Below are 15,436 nucleotides of genomic sequence, written 5' to 3'. Positions count from 1 at the left end.
ACAGTGGAATATTATGCAGCCATCCAAAGGAATGAAATCTTGCCATTTGCAATGACATGGATGGAACTAAAGGGTATTATGCTGAGCAAAATAAGTCAATCAGAGAAAGACATGTATCATATGATCTCACTGATATGAGGAATTCTTAATCTCAGGAAACAAACTGAGGGTTGCTGGAGTGGTGGGGTGTGGGAGGGATGGGGTGGCTGGGTGATAGACATTGGGGAGGGTATGTGCTATGGTGAGCGCTGTGAATTGTGTAAGACTGATGAATCACAGACCTGTACCTCTGAAACAAATAATGCAATATCTGTTAAAAAAAAAAAAAAGAAGAAGTTAGCCGGAAGGGAAAAATGAAGGGGGAGAAGGCAGAGGGGGAGAAGAACCATGAGAGACTATGGACTCTGAGAAACAAACTGAGGGTTCTAGATGGGAGCGGGGTGGGGGGATGGGTTAGCCTGGTGATGGGTATTAAAGAGGGCACATATTGAATGGAGCACTGGGTGTTATACGCAAACAATGAATCATGGAACATCCCATCAAAAACTAAGGATGTAATGTATGGTGATTAACATAACATAATAATAAAAAAAAGAATAGTGCATCAGCAAAAAAAAAAAGAGGTCCAAAAACTGACTCCTGACCTTAGGCATTCTCTCATTAAGAAATAGGAGAGATGAGAAGGAATCATCGAAAGGAGACTGAGAATGAGCAGGCAGGAAAGTGGGGGAAAGTATGGGGTCCAAGAGGGCATGGAATCCCAAGATCTAAATGAAAATCTTAACACCTGGATAGTGTTTGATCAGGGTCCTGAGATCGAGCCCCACATCGGCCTCCCTGCTCTGCGGGAAGCCTGCTTCTCCCTCTCCACTCCTTGTGCTCTCTCGCATTCTCTGTCTCTCTCTCACATAATAAATAAATAAAATCTTAAAAAAAAAAAAAAAGAGGACAGACTTTAGTAGGGGAGTAGGTAGTATCAGGGGAGACGTTTATGTGTGTGGAGGCCTTCAAGGTGTTGGCGTTAGTTCCCGTTCTTGACCTGGGTGGTGATATTATGGGTCTTTGCTTTGTAATTATTCCTTAAATTGTACATAGATGGTATTTGCAGCTTTTTGTATGTAAAATTTAGCAAAAAAGAAGGAAAATAAAATTGATGAATTTAAACATAAATTAGCTTTGAAAAATTGTTGGTTACAACTCTTTTTTTGGAAAGTTTTATTCTGCACATAGCAACATTGTACAGAAATATTAAAAAATGTTCAATTTTTACAAATGCTTATATTCTAAAATCTTTTTTGTATTTCTTCTCTTAGCCCTTAGACAACTGGAATCTATTTTAAAGAAAATCATAAAAGAACGAAAAGGAGGAAACTTCGGTCAACATATTTTCATTGACTCCTTAGTACATGGGAACCTTAATGACCAACAGGTGATGTAATTGTTAAATGTTTATCAAGTAAACAATAATCACACATGTATAGTGTGCTTTGTATTCACTTTAATCCAGATGCACTCCCAAAATTCAATGGCTTCTGTTTTATTGTACATCATCTGTAAATAGTACAGGTATTTAGTCTCTTGTTATATAGCTCTTTGAAGCAGCTGTATATTATTTAATATTGTGTAAGCAAATGTTGAATCAAAATTCTCTGATCATAAAAGAGGAGGACTCACCTGACTAGGTTGGCAGCTTGGCTTGTTCCCAAAGCGCTCGGTCAGCCCCAACATAGCACTGTGTTTGCGGTGTTGTCAGGCAAAGGACAAGAGTGGAGCCATTATTACCACACCTGTGGTTCATTATAGGAACCTTCTGCCCACTCTACACATGTGAGTCTTCATAGACAGAATGGGTTTCTGGATGTGTGTAGGTGCAGAATTGAATAAGGCTCCAAGGATAGTGGCAGCCTCTTCTCCACTGTTCCTGAGGCTTTGTTGCCGCACCAGGCCAAGCCAGAAAGATAGCACTGAGGCAGTTTGTTTGCAAAAACAAAGTGGGGTGGCCTGGGTGGCTCAGTTGGTTGGGCGACTGCCTTCGGCTCAGGTCATGATCCTGGAGTCCCAGGATCGAGTCCCGCATCGGGCTCCCTGCTCGGCGGGGAGTCTGCTTCTCCCTCTGACCCTCCTCCCTCTCATGCTCTCTGTCTCTCATTCTCTCTCTCTCTCTCAAATAAATAAATAAAATCTTCAAAAAAAAAAAAAAAAACACAAAGCATGAGCCAGTGAGAACTACCAATAAATGTTTATTGCATCAAAAAGGCAATGCAGTATTTAGGTTGGTTTTTACATTCGATTTTTTTAAGTGAAAACATTATAAAGAAATAATATTCATTTTTCCTTTCCTTGACCCTAATTCTATACTATAGGTTATTTTGATAGGGTCTAATACAGGCCACCTTATATTTTACACTTTCTAAACTTAGTTTTCTCTCCTAGATCCTTGAAGACAGTATGATATTTTCTCTGGCCAGTTGTGTAATAACTGCAAAATGTAAGTATAATTGATTTCTTTTTGAGATAGATTATAAAATATACATGGCTAAAATAAAGGAAACATTGTTTGCAAGACCTCTTTATAATTTCCCTTCTCTTTTCTTTTTTATTCTTGTTTGAAAGGCTTGATTCACACAGCTACCGTTTTTTTTTATCTTAACCCCAGGTGCTCTATGCCACCTCTGAACATTGCCATAAATTTCTTGACACGGTTTATGGATTGTGAATTCTAGTTAGTGCCTTTAAAATGAACTGTTATTGACACCTTTCCAACCAGAGCAGTGAGCTTTTCAATTTCCTGCTGCGGCTTTTCACTTTGACTCCAATCCAGTTTGCTATTATTAAGGTCTACCAACAGAGGATATAGGCCACAGAAATCACGATTTAAAAGAACTCCTCTCTTGGTGGAATCGAAGGTGATTTTTATTTAAAATTCTAAAATGTGTGATATGTTTCTAAGTTTCCTTACTGCTTTTTAGTTTAGCAGAGTACCATTCATTCATACGGTATTTATAAAAACTTGTGTATGTTTATAAAAATATACTAATATAAAATGCTAAAGGAAGTATCAAAACATCAGTTTGAAATAGAAGAAATTTATGATCATTTGAAGGATTTCATTTACAACTCTTTCTGTTTAAAAACAGCGATTAAAAATGTAAAACTTCCCATAAGTTTTTCTTCTTTATAAAATTTTTGACATCTAGAGATGTCCAGGTATTATAGGTTAAATGGGATCTGGGTGTGTATGTGTCAAAAATAATGTATTGAACTTCTTTAAAGAGTGCTTACCTTGTTTTTTTAAAAATTTACTACATTATTAAACTATATCTTTGCTAAAGACCTTCAGAAAATCTGAAGCAGTTGTGCTCTGGATACAGAGCAAAAAAGTGACCATTTCCAAAGTTGGTTTAATATTTTAATATTATTGCAGCTTTTAGGGAGGATTTCAGACTATCACTGTTTCTTTGCATATGGGTTAGTTATTTTTTAAGGTACCTCTGAATTTTTTTGAGAGTCAAGATAGGCAGGAAACTTTAATCCTCTGCTACTTATTAGCCTTGAGCAAGATAGTTGCCTCTGCATTTTTTTCCTTTTCTAAAATAACAGTTTAGGTCTAGATGACCTCCAAGGTATTCTCAAATCTGCAGTTGTGTCTTTGGTTCAGTATCATGATTAAAGAACGTTCATGACTTAAAATACTTTTTTTAAGCTATGCTCAGTCATACTTCAGAGTTCTACAAAAGAACCAATGTTTGAGATTATTAAACCATATAGTTATGTTAATTTTAAGTGATAATATGGTGAAGCAGGGTTTATGAGTGCCTACTGTGTGCATATCCTTGTAGTAAATCTTTCAATATTGTATATTACTGTATTTTGTAATATTACAAACATGTACATATTGTACACTGCACAAGTTTTCATATCACTTGTGAAGCAGAAATTCTATAGTTCATTCAAAAGCCCTAATAAAGAAGTATACGTAGGAAAAACTTAAGGACAGGCAGTTATTTGTGTGCCTTTTTATAAACTCTGAATATGAATAAATTATAAAAAAAAGTTGAGTACCAGGTAGGTATTAATTTTATTGATAATACCATTTAGTACAGAAAATGAATTATGTCCTTTCTAGGCATAAGAATTGGATACGTGAATTAGGCAAACATTAAAAAAAAGTAACTGAGACAAATTTAAGTCAGCCCTTAGCTCAAGAAGGAGATCATTAATAAGTAGAAGTAGAAATTACTAAATACGTTTTTAAAAGTGGTTGACACAGAAGAAAGTAGTATAGATAGAGTCATCTCAAGCATAATCTAGGGTAAGAGGTACTAGTATCTGGAAGGTATCTGGATAGTTCCATTCTTTGAATAATTATAATCCCAGTGGATTTCTACATGAAATATAAACTTCTCTTATTCTCTCTGTTTTATGTTCATCATGTAATTTTCTTACCTTTTCATTTCCTCAGTGAGTATAATCTATAAGCCATTTTAAGCAAAAGTAAGCCTGTAAGTTCAGTGATCTTCCAATCTTGGTGTTCATCAAAATAATTGTGGTATTTGTTGGAAGTACAGATGCCTGGACTCCACCCTAAACCTATTGAATCAGAGTCTGTGAATGTGGGGTTGTGCCATCAACCAATTCCCAGGTGATTTTAGAGAACTATTGTCCTAAGCAATAACCAATACCAATTCCTAAACCAGTGTATCTACCATTACAAGTAAAAATTTAGAATATTGATTTATAGGTAAAATCTCCTGCTACTCTGATTTGTATGAATCATTTCATTAGGTCTCCTGAAGGAACTAATAAATCAGTATTTTTATTACACACGGTTGGGTGAACTAGACAATCCATTACAGTTACCAACATTTAACACTCCTTCAGATAATGAAGTTTATTTATTATCATTACTATTTTACCGAAAATAAAATGCATTTTTGTCTTCAGTTACTTGCCAGTTTTAAGAAAGCAATTGCAGATCTCTTTAGGAGTATTCTATAAATATTCATGTTATGTTCAATGAGGTACAAATCCTGTGAATAATCGTGGTATTTTTTTGGTAGCATTTATGTGTCTTCCATATCAGAAGAGAAGGAAAACACAAGAAAAAAATAGTATGTTTTATCTTATTCTGCACCCAAACTATCAATTAGCTATTTTCATTGTTATGAATGTAAATTTTTACTTAGTGTGCACCTGGGCAATCTGTTTTTTAACCACCTCTGAAGAGGTTCAGAAAAAACTTTATGAAGAGATAGACCAAGTTTTGGGGAAGGATCCTATTACTCCAGAGAAAATCGAGCAGCTCAGGTAAGAATACAATAAAAAGAAGAGGATATCATTAACAGGTAAATTTGAGTTGGTTTAACTATCTTATTTAAAGCTAATGATAATATCTAGGAAAGGTACATATTTTTAAAGGACTTAAAATGTTTACATACAGATTTTATTAGATAATTTAATTTGCTCCTTAAAATCATAAGGTAGGGGGCGCCTGGGTGGCTCAGTCGTTAAGCGTCTGCCTTCGGCTCAGGTCGTGATCCCCGGGTCCTGGGATCGAGCCCCGCATCGGGCTCCCTGCTTGGCGGGAAACCTGCTTCTCCCTCTCCCACTCCCCCTGCTTGTGTTCCCTCTCTCGCTGTGTCTCTCTCTGTCAAATAAATAAAATCTTTAAATAAATAAATAAATAAATAAAATCATAAGGTAGTTGGTTAAGCATCTGCCTTTGGCTCAGGTTGGGATGGGGCCCCTCATCGGGCTCCTTGCTTAGTGGGGAACCTGCTTCTCCCTCTCCATCTGCCATTCCCCCTGCTTGTACTCTCTCTCTGTGTCAGATAAATAAGTAAAATAATAAGGTAGTTTTGGGAAACCTTTACATTAGACTATATAAAATAGTATCAGTGATGTTCAAGTAAGTAAAGCACTCATATCTTGTTGATGGAAATGCAAAATTGTACAGATCTGTTGGAAAACAGTGTGGCAGCTAAACATACACTTACCATACAACCCAGAAATTCTCCAAGGTATTTACCCAAGAGAAGTGAAAAAATATGTCCACACAGAGACCTTTATGCAAATGTTCATAGCAATATTATTCATGATAGCAAAAAGCTGGAAACAGCCCAGATGTTCATCAGAGTGAATAGATAAACCAGTTGTGTTATATCTGTACCATGGAATATTATCAAGTGGTAAAAGATAATATCTTATCAATATATACAACAATGTGGTTAAATGTCATTATGTTAAGTGAAAGAAGTCAAACACAAAGACTGCATACAATATAATTTCCTTAAGGTGAAATTCTAGAAGAGGCAAAACTGTTGTGGTAGAAAGGGGATCAGTGGTTGTCTGGGGCCAGGAATGGGGAGGGGATCAACTAGCAGGGGGAATGAGAAAAGTTTTTAGGGTGAGGGAACTGTTCTGTATCTTGATGGTGGTTGTGGTAACACAATTATACACAATTACTAAAATTCATCACATTATACAAGTAAAATAGATGAATTTTTATATGTAGATAATAACCTTAATTAAAAAGATTTTTTTCTCTTTATTTTTTTAAAGATTTTATTGATTTATTTGAACAGAGAGAGAAAGAGAGAGCAGTGGAGGGAGAGGGAGAAGCAGATTCCCTGCTGAGCAGGGAGCCTGATGCAGGACTTGATCCCAGGACCCCGGGATCATGACATGAGCCAGACGCTTAACCGACTGAGCCACCCAGGCACTCTAAAAGGATTTTTTAAAATAACAACTGTGACTGCTTAGGGTGTTGGAAATCTGAGCCTGGACAGCAGGCAACCAACCCTACTTTGGAGCCTCTTTTAATTATAGAAAAGAAGATAAGGAGACTTCTGTTACAAATTCTTCAAAATCTTGGAAGTTTTGTTTATTACCTTGAATATAACTATTTTTCATTTTAGAAGTAATACCTGTTCTTTGAAGTTTTTATAATACAGAAGTGTATGAAGTAGAAGGTGAAGGTTTTTTGTAAATATATCCTAAAGAGATGACAGTTGTTAACTATCTTTACTATTTTTCCAGATTTTTTCTATGCCTATATACATATATATTCAAAGTAAAAAATTTCAAATGTTCTAAAATATAAAAAAAATATAATTCTTCTGTAAATTCCATCTTTTCTCTAAATATTTTGTGGACAGTATTCTTATATGTATAACTCTACTACACTCAGTGATTAAGTTCTATTGATTTGACTTTCCAAATAACTTTTAGTTGGAAGTTTGTTGTTGTTGTTGTTGTTGTTTTTAAAGATTTTATTTATCTGTCAGAGAAAGAGAGAGAGAGAGGGCACAAGCAGGGGGAGAGGCAGGCAGAGGGAGAAGCAGGCTCCCCGCTGTGCAGGGAGCCTGATGCAGGACTCGATCCCAGGACCCTGGGATCATGACCTGAGCCGAAGGCAGATGCTTAACGACTGAGCCACCCAGGCGTCCCTGGAAGTTTAATTTTAGTTCTTTTTATTGTCCCCACTATTCAGACCATCAGCTTGCCTGGGATATTTCAGCAGCCTTGGATCTTGCAGCCTTCTAATCCAGTCTTCAAATTGCTACTGGAGCCTGTGACTGCACACAGTAAACACTTTGGGTGTTTTAACCATAAAGATAACCGAGGACCAATTCCAAATCAACAGTCTTTGGGCATCAGAAGTTTTCAAAAGCTTCATAGATGATTCCAATATGCTCTAATTCTAATGTTGAGAATCACTGTACTAGTAATCTTTCTATACCTGAGGAGTCAACATCTGGGCAGATGACTCCCCAATTTAAAATCTTTCAGTGATCTCTGGTTGCCCTTAAGATAAAATTTAAACTCATCAACATGGCTTAGGAGGCATTTCAAGAGCTGGGCCTTATATTCCTTTCCCACCTTATCTCTTGTTACTTGTGCCTCTTCATACCTTAGTTTTAGCTATACTGAAATTCTTTTGTTTCTTCAAAGCTATAGTACTCTTTCTCATCTCGTGGCTTTTGCAGACTACTCCTTTGTCTAGATTCTTCCTTTCTCTTCTACCTAGCTCCAGTTTCTTCTGCAGGTCTCAGCCTAAAGTGCTTATTTCTCTGCTAAGTCCTTTCTTTCGTTATGTGCTCCTGCCGTATGTTCTCCAAAATCCTGACCTGCCTTTATCATAACACTTACTGTGCTTTTTAAATTGTTACCCTTGCTGGCCCTACCTCTCTCGCTTTCCCTGCCAAGTAGACCTTGAATCCCTTTGTGGGTATCTGTCTTATTCACTGTTGTAGTTCAGTATCTAACATGGTGCATCTAATGTAGTAGGTACCCAATAAATAGTGGTTCAAAGAGGAAAGGAAGGATTTTCCTTTTTTGTTTTTGTTGTTTTTAAAATATTATAAACAATCAACAGTCCTATGCTTGGCATTTTTTAAATATTTCCAGTTGTTGCTATTAATAAAGTCTTAGAAATGGGATTGTTTTTTAATGATATATACAATAGTTTAGTATTTATGATTACGGGCTATGGAGTAAGGTAGACCTGGGTTTGAATCCTGTTTATACCACTTCCCTGCTATGTGATCTTAAACAATTGCCTTATTTCTAAAAATCTATAAAATTAGAATAATAATAGCATCCCTGAGGTTCTTATAAGGATTAAATGAGATACTACATAGAAAGTATTTAACAGAACTGGCTTTTGGTAAGATTTCAGTACATTTTAGCTTTTATTCTTATTGTGATGTACGCCTAATATTTTTTTAAATATGCAAAAAAATTTTCCATAGTTGGATTACGTGTATTTTTCTTTATGGTTTCTGTCATTGTGTCGGTATTTTTATAATTTTTGAGTAGGAAAGGTTCTTTATTAAAATTTTTAAAATTTATTAACAATAAAGGACTTTTCTACTTAAAAATTATACAAATACTGTTTTGAGTTTTCTTCTGGTACTTTTAAAGTTGTTTTTATTTGTTTAAATTTATACCTACCTGGACTTTATATACCTCTAATATATAACTTATTTTCAAGCAAATTAGAATTATGATGTGACTATTTCCAATTAGAAAGGTTATTAAAGTTGTTAAAAATATATGTACATTTCAAACTGCCTTTCCCAGAGTTAAGAACTGTAAAAAAACTTTTTAAAACAGATATTGTCGGCAAGTACTTTGTGAAACTGTTCGGACTGCCAAACTGACCCCAGTTTCTGCCCGCCTTCAAGATGTTGAAGGAAAGATTGACAAATTTATTATTCCTAGAGAGGTAGGAAACATTCGGTATACTTAACTCATTCAATTATTCTTTTCGACTCTTTTAGCGTGTGGTTTTGAATTGTATTGTCTAAAATGTCTAATAAATGATACCTATTATTAAATCAAAGACATAGTTATTTTAAATGAGAATAATATATGCTGTTTTAGGGTATAAGCAATATAAAAGAAAGGCTCCCTTCCTCGCATGTACTACTGTTAATACTTTACTGTGTATTTTTATAGGTCTTTTTCTATGTATATATATTACTCTGTATGTGTATATACACATGTGTATTTTAAAAACTGAATTTATATGTGAAAAGTTGCTGTTCATATATCATTCATTAATTTGCTTTTTTCATTAGGTGTGGTTATTACTTATTAGTACAACTAGTACTTGATACAGATCCAACTCATTTTTTTTTTCAACTCATTATTTTTAATGGATAGATAGTATTCCATCGCATGAGTGTGTTACAGTTTATTTAAGCAGTCTCCATTGATGGAAATTTAGATTACATTAATTTTTTTGTTATTACAAATTATATACTTGTATAGGTATTGAGTAGAGCCTTAGAAATAGAGTTTTGGGGTCAAAGTGCTATTTATGTTAAATTTAAATTGCCCTCTAAGAGGCAATTTATATTTTCAGCGACAGTGTATGAGAATGCTATTTCTCTCCATATTCTCACTACTTCTGGATTTATGATTTTTATATATATTTCTTATATGAAATACTGTCTCATTATTTTAATTTGCTTTTCCCTGATCATTGGAGAGATTGAGCAGCTTTTCGTACATATTTATCAGTTTGTATTTCTTCTTTTGTGAATTATGTGCTTGTAACTCACTTCTTTCTAGTGAGCTTATACGTCTTTTTGTATATTGTACATACTAACGGTCAGTTATATGGAAAACATATTTTTCCTATTATTTATCTTTTACTGGTGATTTTGGTGTGTTTTGTTTTTACTGGATGCAGGTTTTAAATTTTCATAGTTAAGTCTGTTATTCCTTTATGACTGCCAGATTTTGACATGCTTAGGGAGGCCTTCTCCGCTGTAAAATCATCAAAATAATGACCTGTGTATTATTATTTCCTGTTTTTATTTTATTCTCATCTATATTAAAAGAGCATTTAGGATGAGTTGGCTTTTTGGCAGTCATTTTGTCTCTGTTAGGCGTTGACTAACTAGAGTAATTTTTTTGCAGACCCTTGTTCTTTATGCTCTTGGTGTGGTACTTCAGGATTCCAGTACTTGGCCATCACCACACAAGTATGAAATATCTATCTTTATCTTTGTGATTATTGATTTGTATGTGTTTGTGTGTTTTGCATTCCTTTTCTAAGTTTTGAGGAGAAAATTTAATATGTGACAATGATATAAGCAAGCCACTGCCTTCTCTTTGGTATCTTCTGTTCACTACTCTTTCTTTCATGAATCTGCTATCTGCTACTCTTTGTCTCTTCTATTATCACTTCTATCCTAAGATCTATTTAATCTCTACAACTGTTCTTTAATTTCAATAGAATTTTGGAATTCTTTTGTTGGTAATTGGGTTTTCTTTTGGAATTTCTTTGTTTTCCTGCCGTTGGTCTTGATTATTAATCTCTTTAGTCAAATTCAGAAAGTATATGTTGTCTCTATATGTGTTATATGTGAGAATGGCAGGGGAAGGAAAAGGTGAAGAACAAAGCTGCTACTGTTTGCCTAGAAGATAGGCATCAAGTAAAATTTACCTTAAAGAAATAGGTTCAGATTTATTGCCCTGGTAGAAGGTTATATATTGAGTTGATTGGGGTTAAGACAGGTGTGTAGGGGTGCCTGGCTGGCTCAGTCACTGGAACATGCAGCTCTTGATCTTGGGGTTGTAGGTTTGAGCCGCACATTGGGTGTTGAATTTACTTAAAAATAAAATCTTTAAAAAAGATACAGCTGTGTGAAGTGCAGTGGGACACGGTTGGTGGCATGGTTGAAGTATTTGTACCTATTTCTGGAGTATAATGAGGGGTTTATTAAGTGTTCTTATCATTTCAGTTTTTAATATTATAATGATATTAAAAGAAATCTATTAATAAATGAAATAGCAATCCTTCAAAATTTGCTATAAGTAAAAAGTAAATTTTATATTTCAGATGACTTATAACAAAATAGAAGATATACATTGGTAGAAAAATTTATGCTTATAATTTAAAAAAACTAATATTTCCAATTTTAAAATTGTTAAAAAAATTAGCATGTGGAAAATGCCAAATTTTTGATAAATTTGAAATGTAATGTGAAAAATATAAGAAATTTGCTGGAACTTTTGACACTGTTCCTTCCCTCAAAACAGAGAATCTAGGTTACAAATTGAAAATATTAAAAAAATATATATGCTGGGCACCTGGGTGGCTCAGTTGGTTAAGCGACTGCCTTCGGCTCAGGTCATGATCCTGGAGTCCCAGGATCGAGTCCCGCATCGGGCTCCCTGCTTGGCAGGGAGTCTGCTTCTCCCTCTGACCCTCCTCCCTCTCATGCTCTCTGTCTCTCATTCTGTCTCTCTCAGATAAATAAATAAAATCTTAAAATATATATATATATATGCTAAAATGTGGAAATAATTTTCAGGAATCAAATATAATCAGATTTAGGAAATGTTAGTCATAATGTTTTGTCATAATGAAAACTTTCTGAAATGGGCACCTCCCCCTTGAGAGACAATTCACACTAACAAAAATGTACGTAAACTGAGATAGTTAGACCCTGTAGAGACAATTGATTAATTACTGTTTAAATATAACTGTCACACAGACAAGGATGACAAGATTAACTTTTTTCACTAAACTAAATGCTCTTGAGGTCAATATAGTATGATTCATACCATTTTATAGCTGCATAGTATTCTATTAATATGGATATATCAGGGTTTTTCAACCTTTCACCCACTGGAGAACATTTGGGTTGTTTTGGTAATGAAGCTGCTATGAACATTCATGTAAGGGTTTTTGTGTGAACATAGGATTTCCTTTTCTTTCTTTTTTTTTTTTTTTAAGATTTTATTTATTTATTTGACAGAGAGAGACACAGTGAAAGCAGGAACACTAGCAGGGGGAGTGGGAGAGGGAGAAGCAGGCTTCTTGGTGAGCAGGGAGCCTGATGTAGGGCTTGATCCCAGGACCGTGGTATCATGACCTGAGCCGAAGGCAGACGCTTAACAACTGAGCCACCCAGGTGCCCCAGGATTTCATTTCTTTGTAATAAATGCCCAAGGATGCAATTGCTGGGTTATATGGTTAGTGCGTGTTTAGTTTTGCAAGAAATTGCCAGGCTGTTTTTCAGAGATTCTCACCAGCAGTGTTTGAGAGATTCATCTTCTCTGCAGCCTCATTAGCACTGACTACTATCAGCTTTTTATTTTAGTTCTAATAGATATGTGGTGGTATTTCGTTAACGGTTTTTAGAAGTTTTCTTTTTGAGTGAATAACTGACATTAACTATTAACTATAGGTATTCGCCCTATAGAAAAAATGTCTTGATATGATTTATTTATAAAGAAATGATAGAGGGGCTCCTGGGTGGCTCAGTCGGTTAAATGTCCAACTCTTGAAGTTGGTTCAAGTTATGATCTCAGGGTTGTGAGTTTGAGCCCTGTTTCAGGCTCCGCACTCAGTGGGTTGTCTGCTTGAAATTCTCTCCCTCTCCCTCTCCCTTTGCCCCTCCCCCTGCTCACACTCCCTCTCTTTCTCTCTCTCTCTCAAATAAATAAATCTAAAAAAAAAAGAAATGATAGAAATACATTATAACTATTACCATATTGGTTGTGTTTCAGAGCAAGAAAACCTGGGTCAAGTTCTATGATTTAAATACACAATAATGTAAATATTACTCTAAATTATGAAATATTATCAACTTTAAAAACCAGACTAATACAAAATTCTCCACTGAAAAGGAGGAGGGCAAATATCAAAAACCTCAGAATGGACTGGGACCAAGATGGTGACATAGCAGCCTCCTGAATTTCCCTCCTCTCCTGGGCACACTCAGTGTTGCTCTGCATGGAGCAGTTCCCTCTGAGAGAAATCCAGAAACTAGCTGAGTGACTTCTACACATTGGGAAAATAAGAAAATACTCACTCTTACAATAAACCCGCTCCCAGCACAGTGCCATATAATCAGGAGGGAACCCCCAACTGCCAGCTTCTCCCTGAGAATTGAAGAGTTTGGACTGCACAGTTACTGCCCCAGATTGAAGACTCCCACTGAAGATACGGATTTGCAAAACACTTAGTTCTGAAAGCCACCAAGGCATGTGTTCATGAGTCCCACAGGCTTATAGAAAACAAAGAAGTAGTTTTTAATAGTGTATGATGGGAACACAAACATTTCCTCTGGCTTTTCTCCCAGGGCTCAGCAAAGAGGTAGCACGCAAACACTCTTTTCCTGGAAGGAGGTTGACTGCATATTTTAGGAGCTGCTGCCTGAGGGTCCAGCTTCTAATAAGCACACATCTCCATGTAATGGCCATGATCCTCCCTGAAGCCTGCAGGAGCCAATGGGCATGACCTGCACCCAATTCACTCCAACAATAAAACCAAGCCATAGGCCTCTCCCTTGTGTACACACCTAGTGCCTCAATTTTATAGCTGCTATCTGAGGGACATGCCCCAAATTACCTAACTCTGATAGCCAGGGGGTCTTGTATTCATAAGTACCATAGGACAATAGCAAACAAAGAAGTACTTGTTAATAAGCATGCAGGTATTTACTGTGGCTAGCCGCCAAGGTTAATCCCAAGGGTGCAGGCAAATGCCCATCTTGCAGTCTTTCTCAGGAAGGGATTTGACTGCTTCCACATTAACGAAGTACAATCCCTATCAAAATACCAATGGTATTTTACACAGAACTAGAACAGATAATCCTAAGATTTGTATGATATGATAAAAGACCTCGAATAGCCAAACAACATAACTCAACATAATAAAGGCCATATATGACAAACCCACAGCCAACATCATCCTCAGTGGTGAAAAGCTGAAACTTTCCCTCTAAGATCAAGAACAAGACAGAGATGTTCAGTCTCATCACTTTTATTCAACATAGTACTGGAAGTCCTAGCCACAGCAATCAGATAAGAAAAAGAAATAAAAGGCATCCAAATTGGTAAGGAAGAAGTAAAATTGTCACTATTTGCACATGACGTGATATATATGGAAAACCCTAAACACTCCATCAAAGAACTATTAGAACTAATAAATGAATTCAGTAAAGTTTCAGGATACAAAATTATTATACAGAAATCTGTAGCATTTCTGTATACTGATAACAAACTAGGAGAAAGAGAAATTAAGAAAACCGTCCCATTTAAAATTACACAAAAAACCTCCAAAACCTAGGAATAAATTTAACTGAGTAAAGGACCTATAGTCTGAAAACTATAAGACACTGATGAAAGAAATTGAGGGTGACAAATATAAATAGAAAGGTATACCAGGCTGCCTGGGTGGCTTCGTTGGTTAAGTGGCGGGCTTATGATTTCCGCTCAGGTTCATCCATGTTGTGCAAATATCAGGATTTCCTTTTTTTTTAGGGCCCAATAATACTGCAGTAAACATGAGAGTACAGGTATCTCTTCAAGATAATGACACTGTTTCCTTTGAATATATATGCAGAAGTGGCATTGTTGGATCATACGGTAATTTCGTTTTTAATTTCTTGAGGAATCTCCATACTATTTTCCCTTGTGGCTGTACCAATTTACATTCAGACCAGTAGTATACAAGAGTTCCCTTTTTTAAAAAAATTTTATTTTATTATGTTATGTTAATCACCATACATTACATCATTAGTTTTTGATGTAGTGTTCCATGATTCATTGTTTGCGTATAACACCCAGTGCTCCATTCAATACGTGCCCTCTTTAATACCCATCACCAGGTTAACCCATCCCCCCCACCTCCTCCCCTCTAGAACCTTCAGTTTGTTTCTCAGAGTCTATAGTCTCTCATGGTTCATCTCGCCTTCCGATTTCCCCCCCTTCATTTTTCCTTTCCTACTATCTTCTTTTTTTTTTTTTTTAACATATAATGTATTATTTGTTTCAGAGGTACAGGTCTGTGATTCATCAGTCTTACACAATTCACAGCGCTCACCATAGCACACACCCTCCCCCATGACTATCAGCCAGCCACCCCATCCCTCCCACCCCCCACCACTCCAGCAACCCTCAGTTTGTT

General features: G+C 35.9%; 1 protein-coding gene across 4 annotated transcripts in view; it reads left to right on the top strand.

Annotated features, from left to right (window-relative positions):
* CYP20A1 (cytochrome P450 family 20 subfamily A member 1) overlaps positions 1-15,436 on the top strand; it is a 74,496-nt gene that overhangs the window by 49,077 nt on the left and 9,983 nt on the right. For 3 of the 4 annotated variants that reach the window (XM_081813875.1, XM_081813878.1, XM_081813877.1), the window contains 5 exons: positions 1,314-1,429; positions 2,434-2,488; positions 5,187-5,307; positions 9,118-9,229; positions 10,432-10,496. In XM_081813875.1, the coding sequence (XP_081670001.1) occupies positions 1,314-1,429; positions 2,434-2,488; positions 5,187-5,307; positions 9,118-9,229; positions 10,432-10,496 (469 nt within the window). The remainder of the gene's footprint in view (positions 1-1,313; positions 1,430-2,433; positions 2,489-5,186; positions 5,308-9,117; positions 9,230-10,431; positions 10,497-15,436) is intronic. The other variant, XM_081813876.1, reaches the window with a different exon arrangement.

Source organism: Leptonychotes weddellii, chromosome 3 (genome assembly GCF_054177405.1).
Source record: "Leptonychotes weddellii isolate Sample4059 chromosome 3, ASM5417740v2, whole genome shotgun sequence".
NCBI classification, from domain to species: Eukaryota; Metazoa; Chordata; class Mammalia; order Carnivora; family Phocidae; genus Leptonychotes; species Leptonychotes weddellii.
The sequence above is the reverse complement of the archived record's forward strand: the minus strand, read 5'-3'. Positions and strand labels throughout refer to the sequence as shown.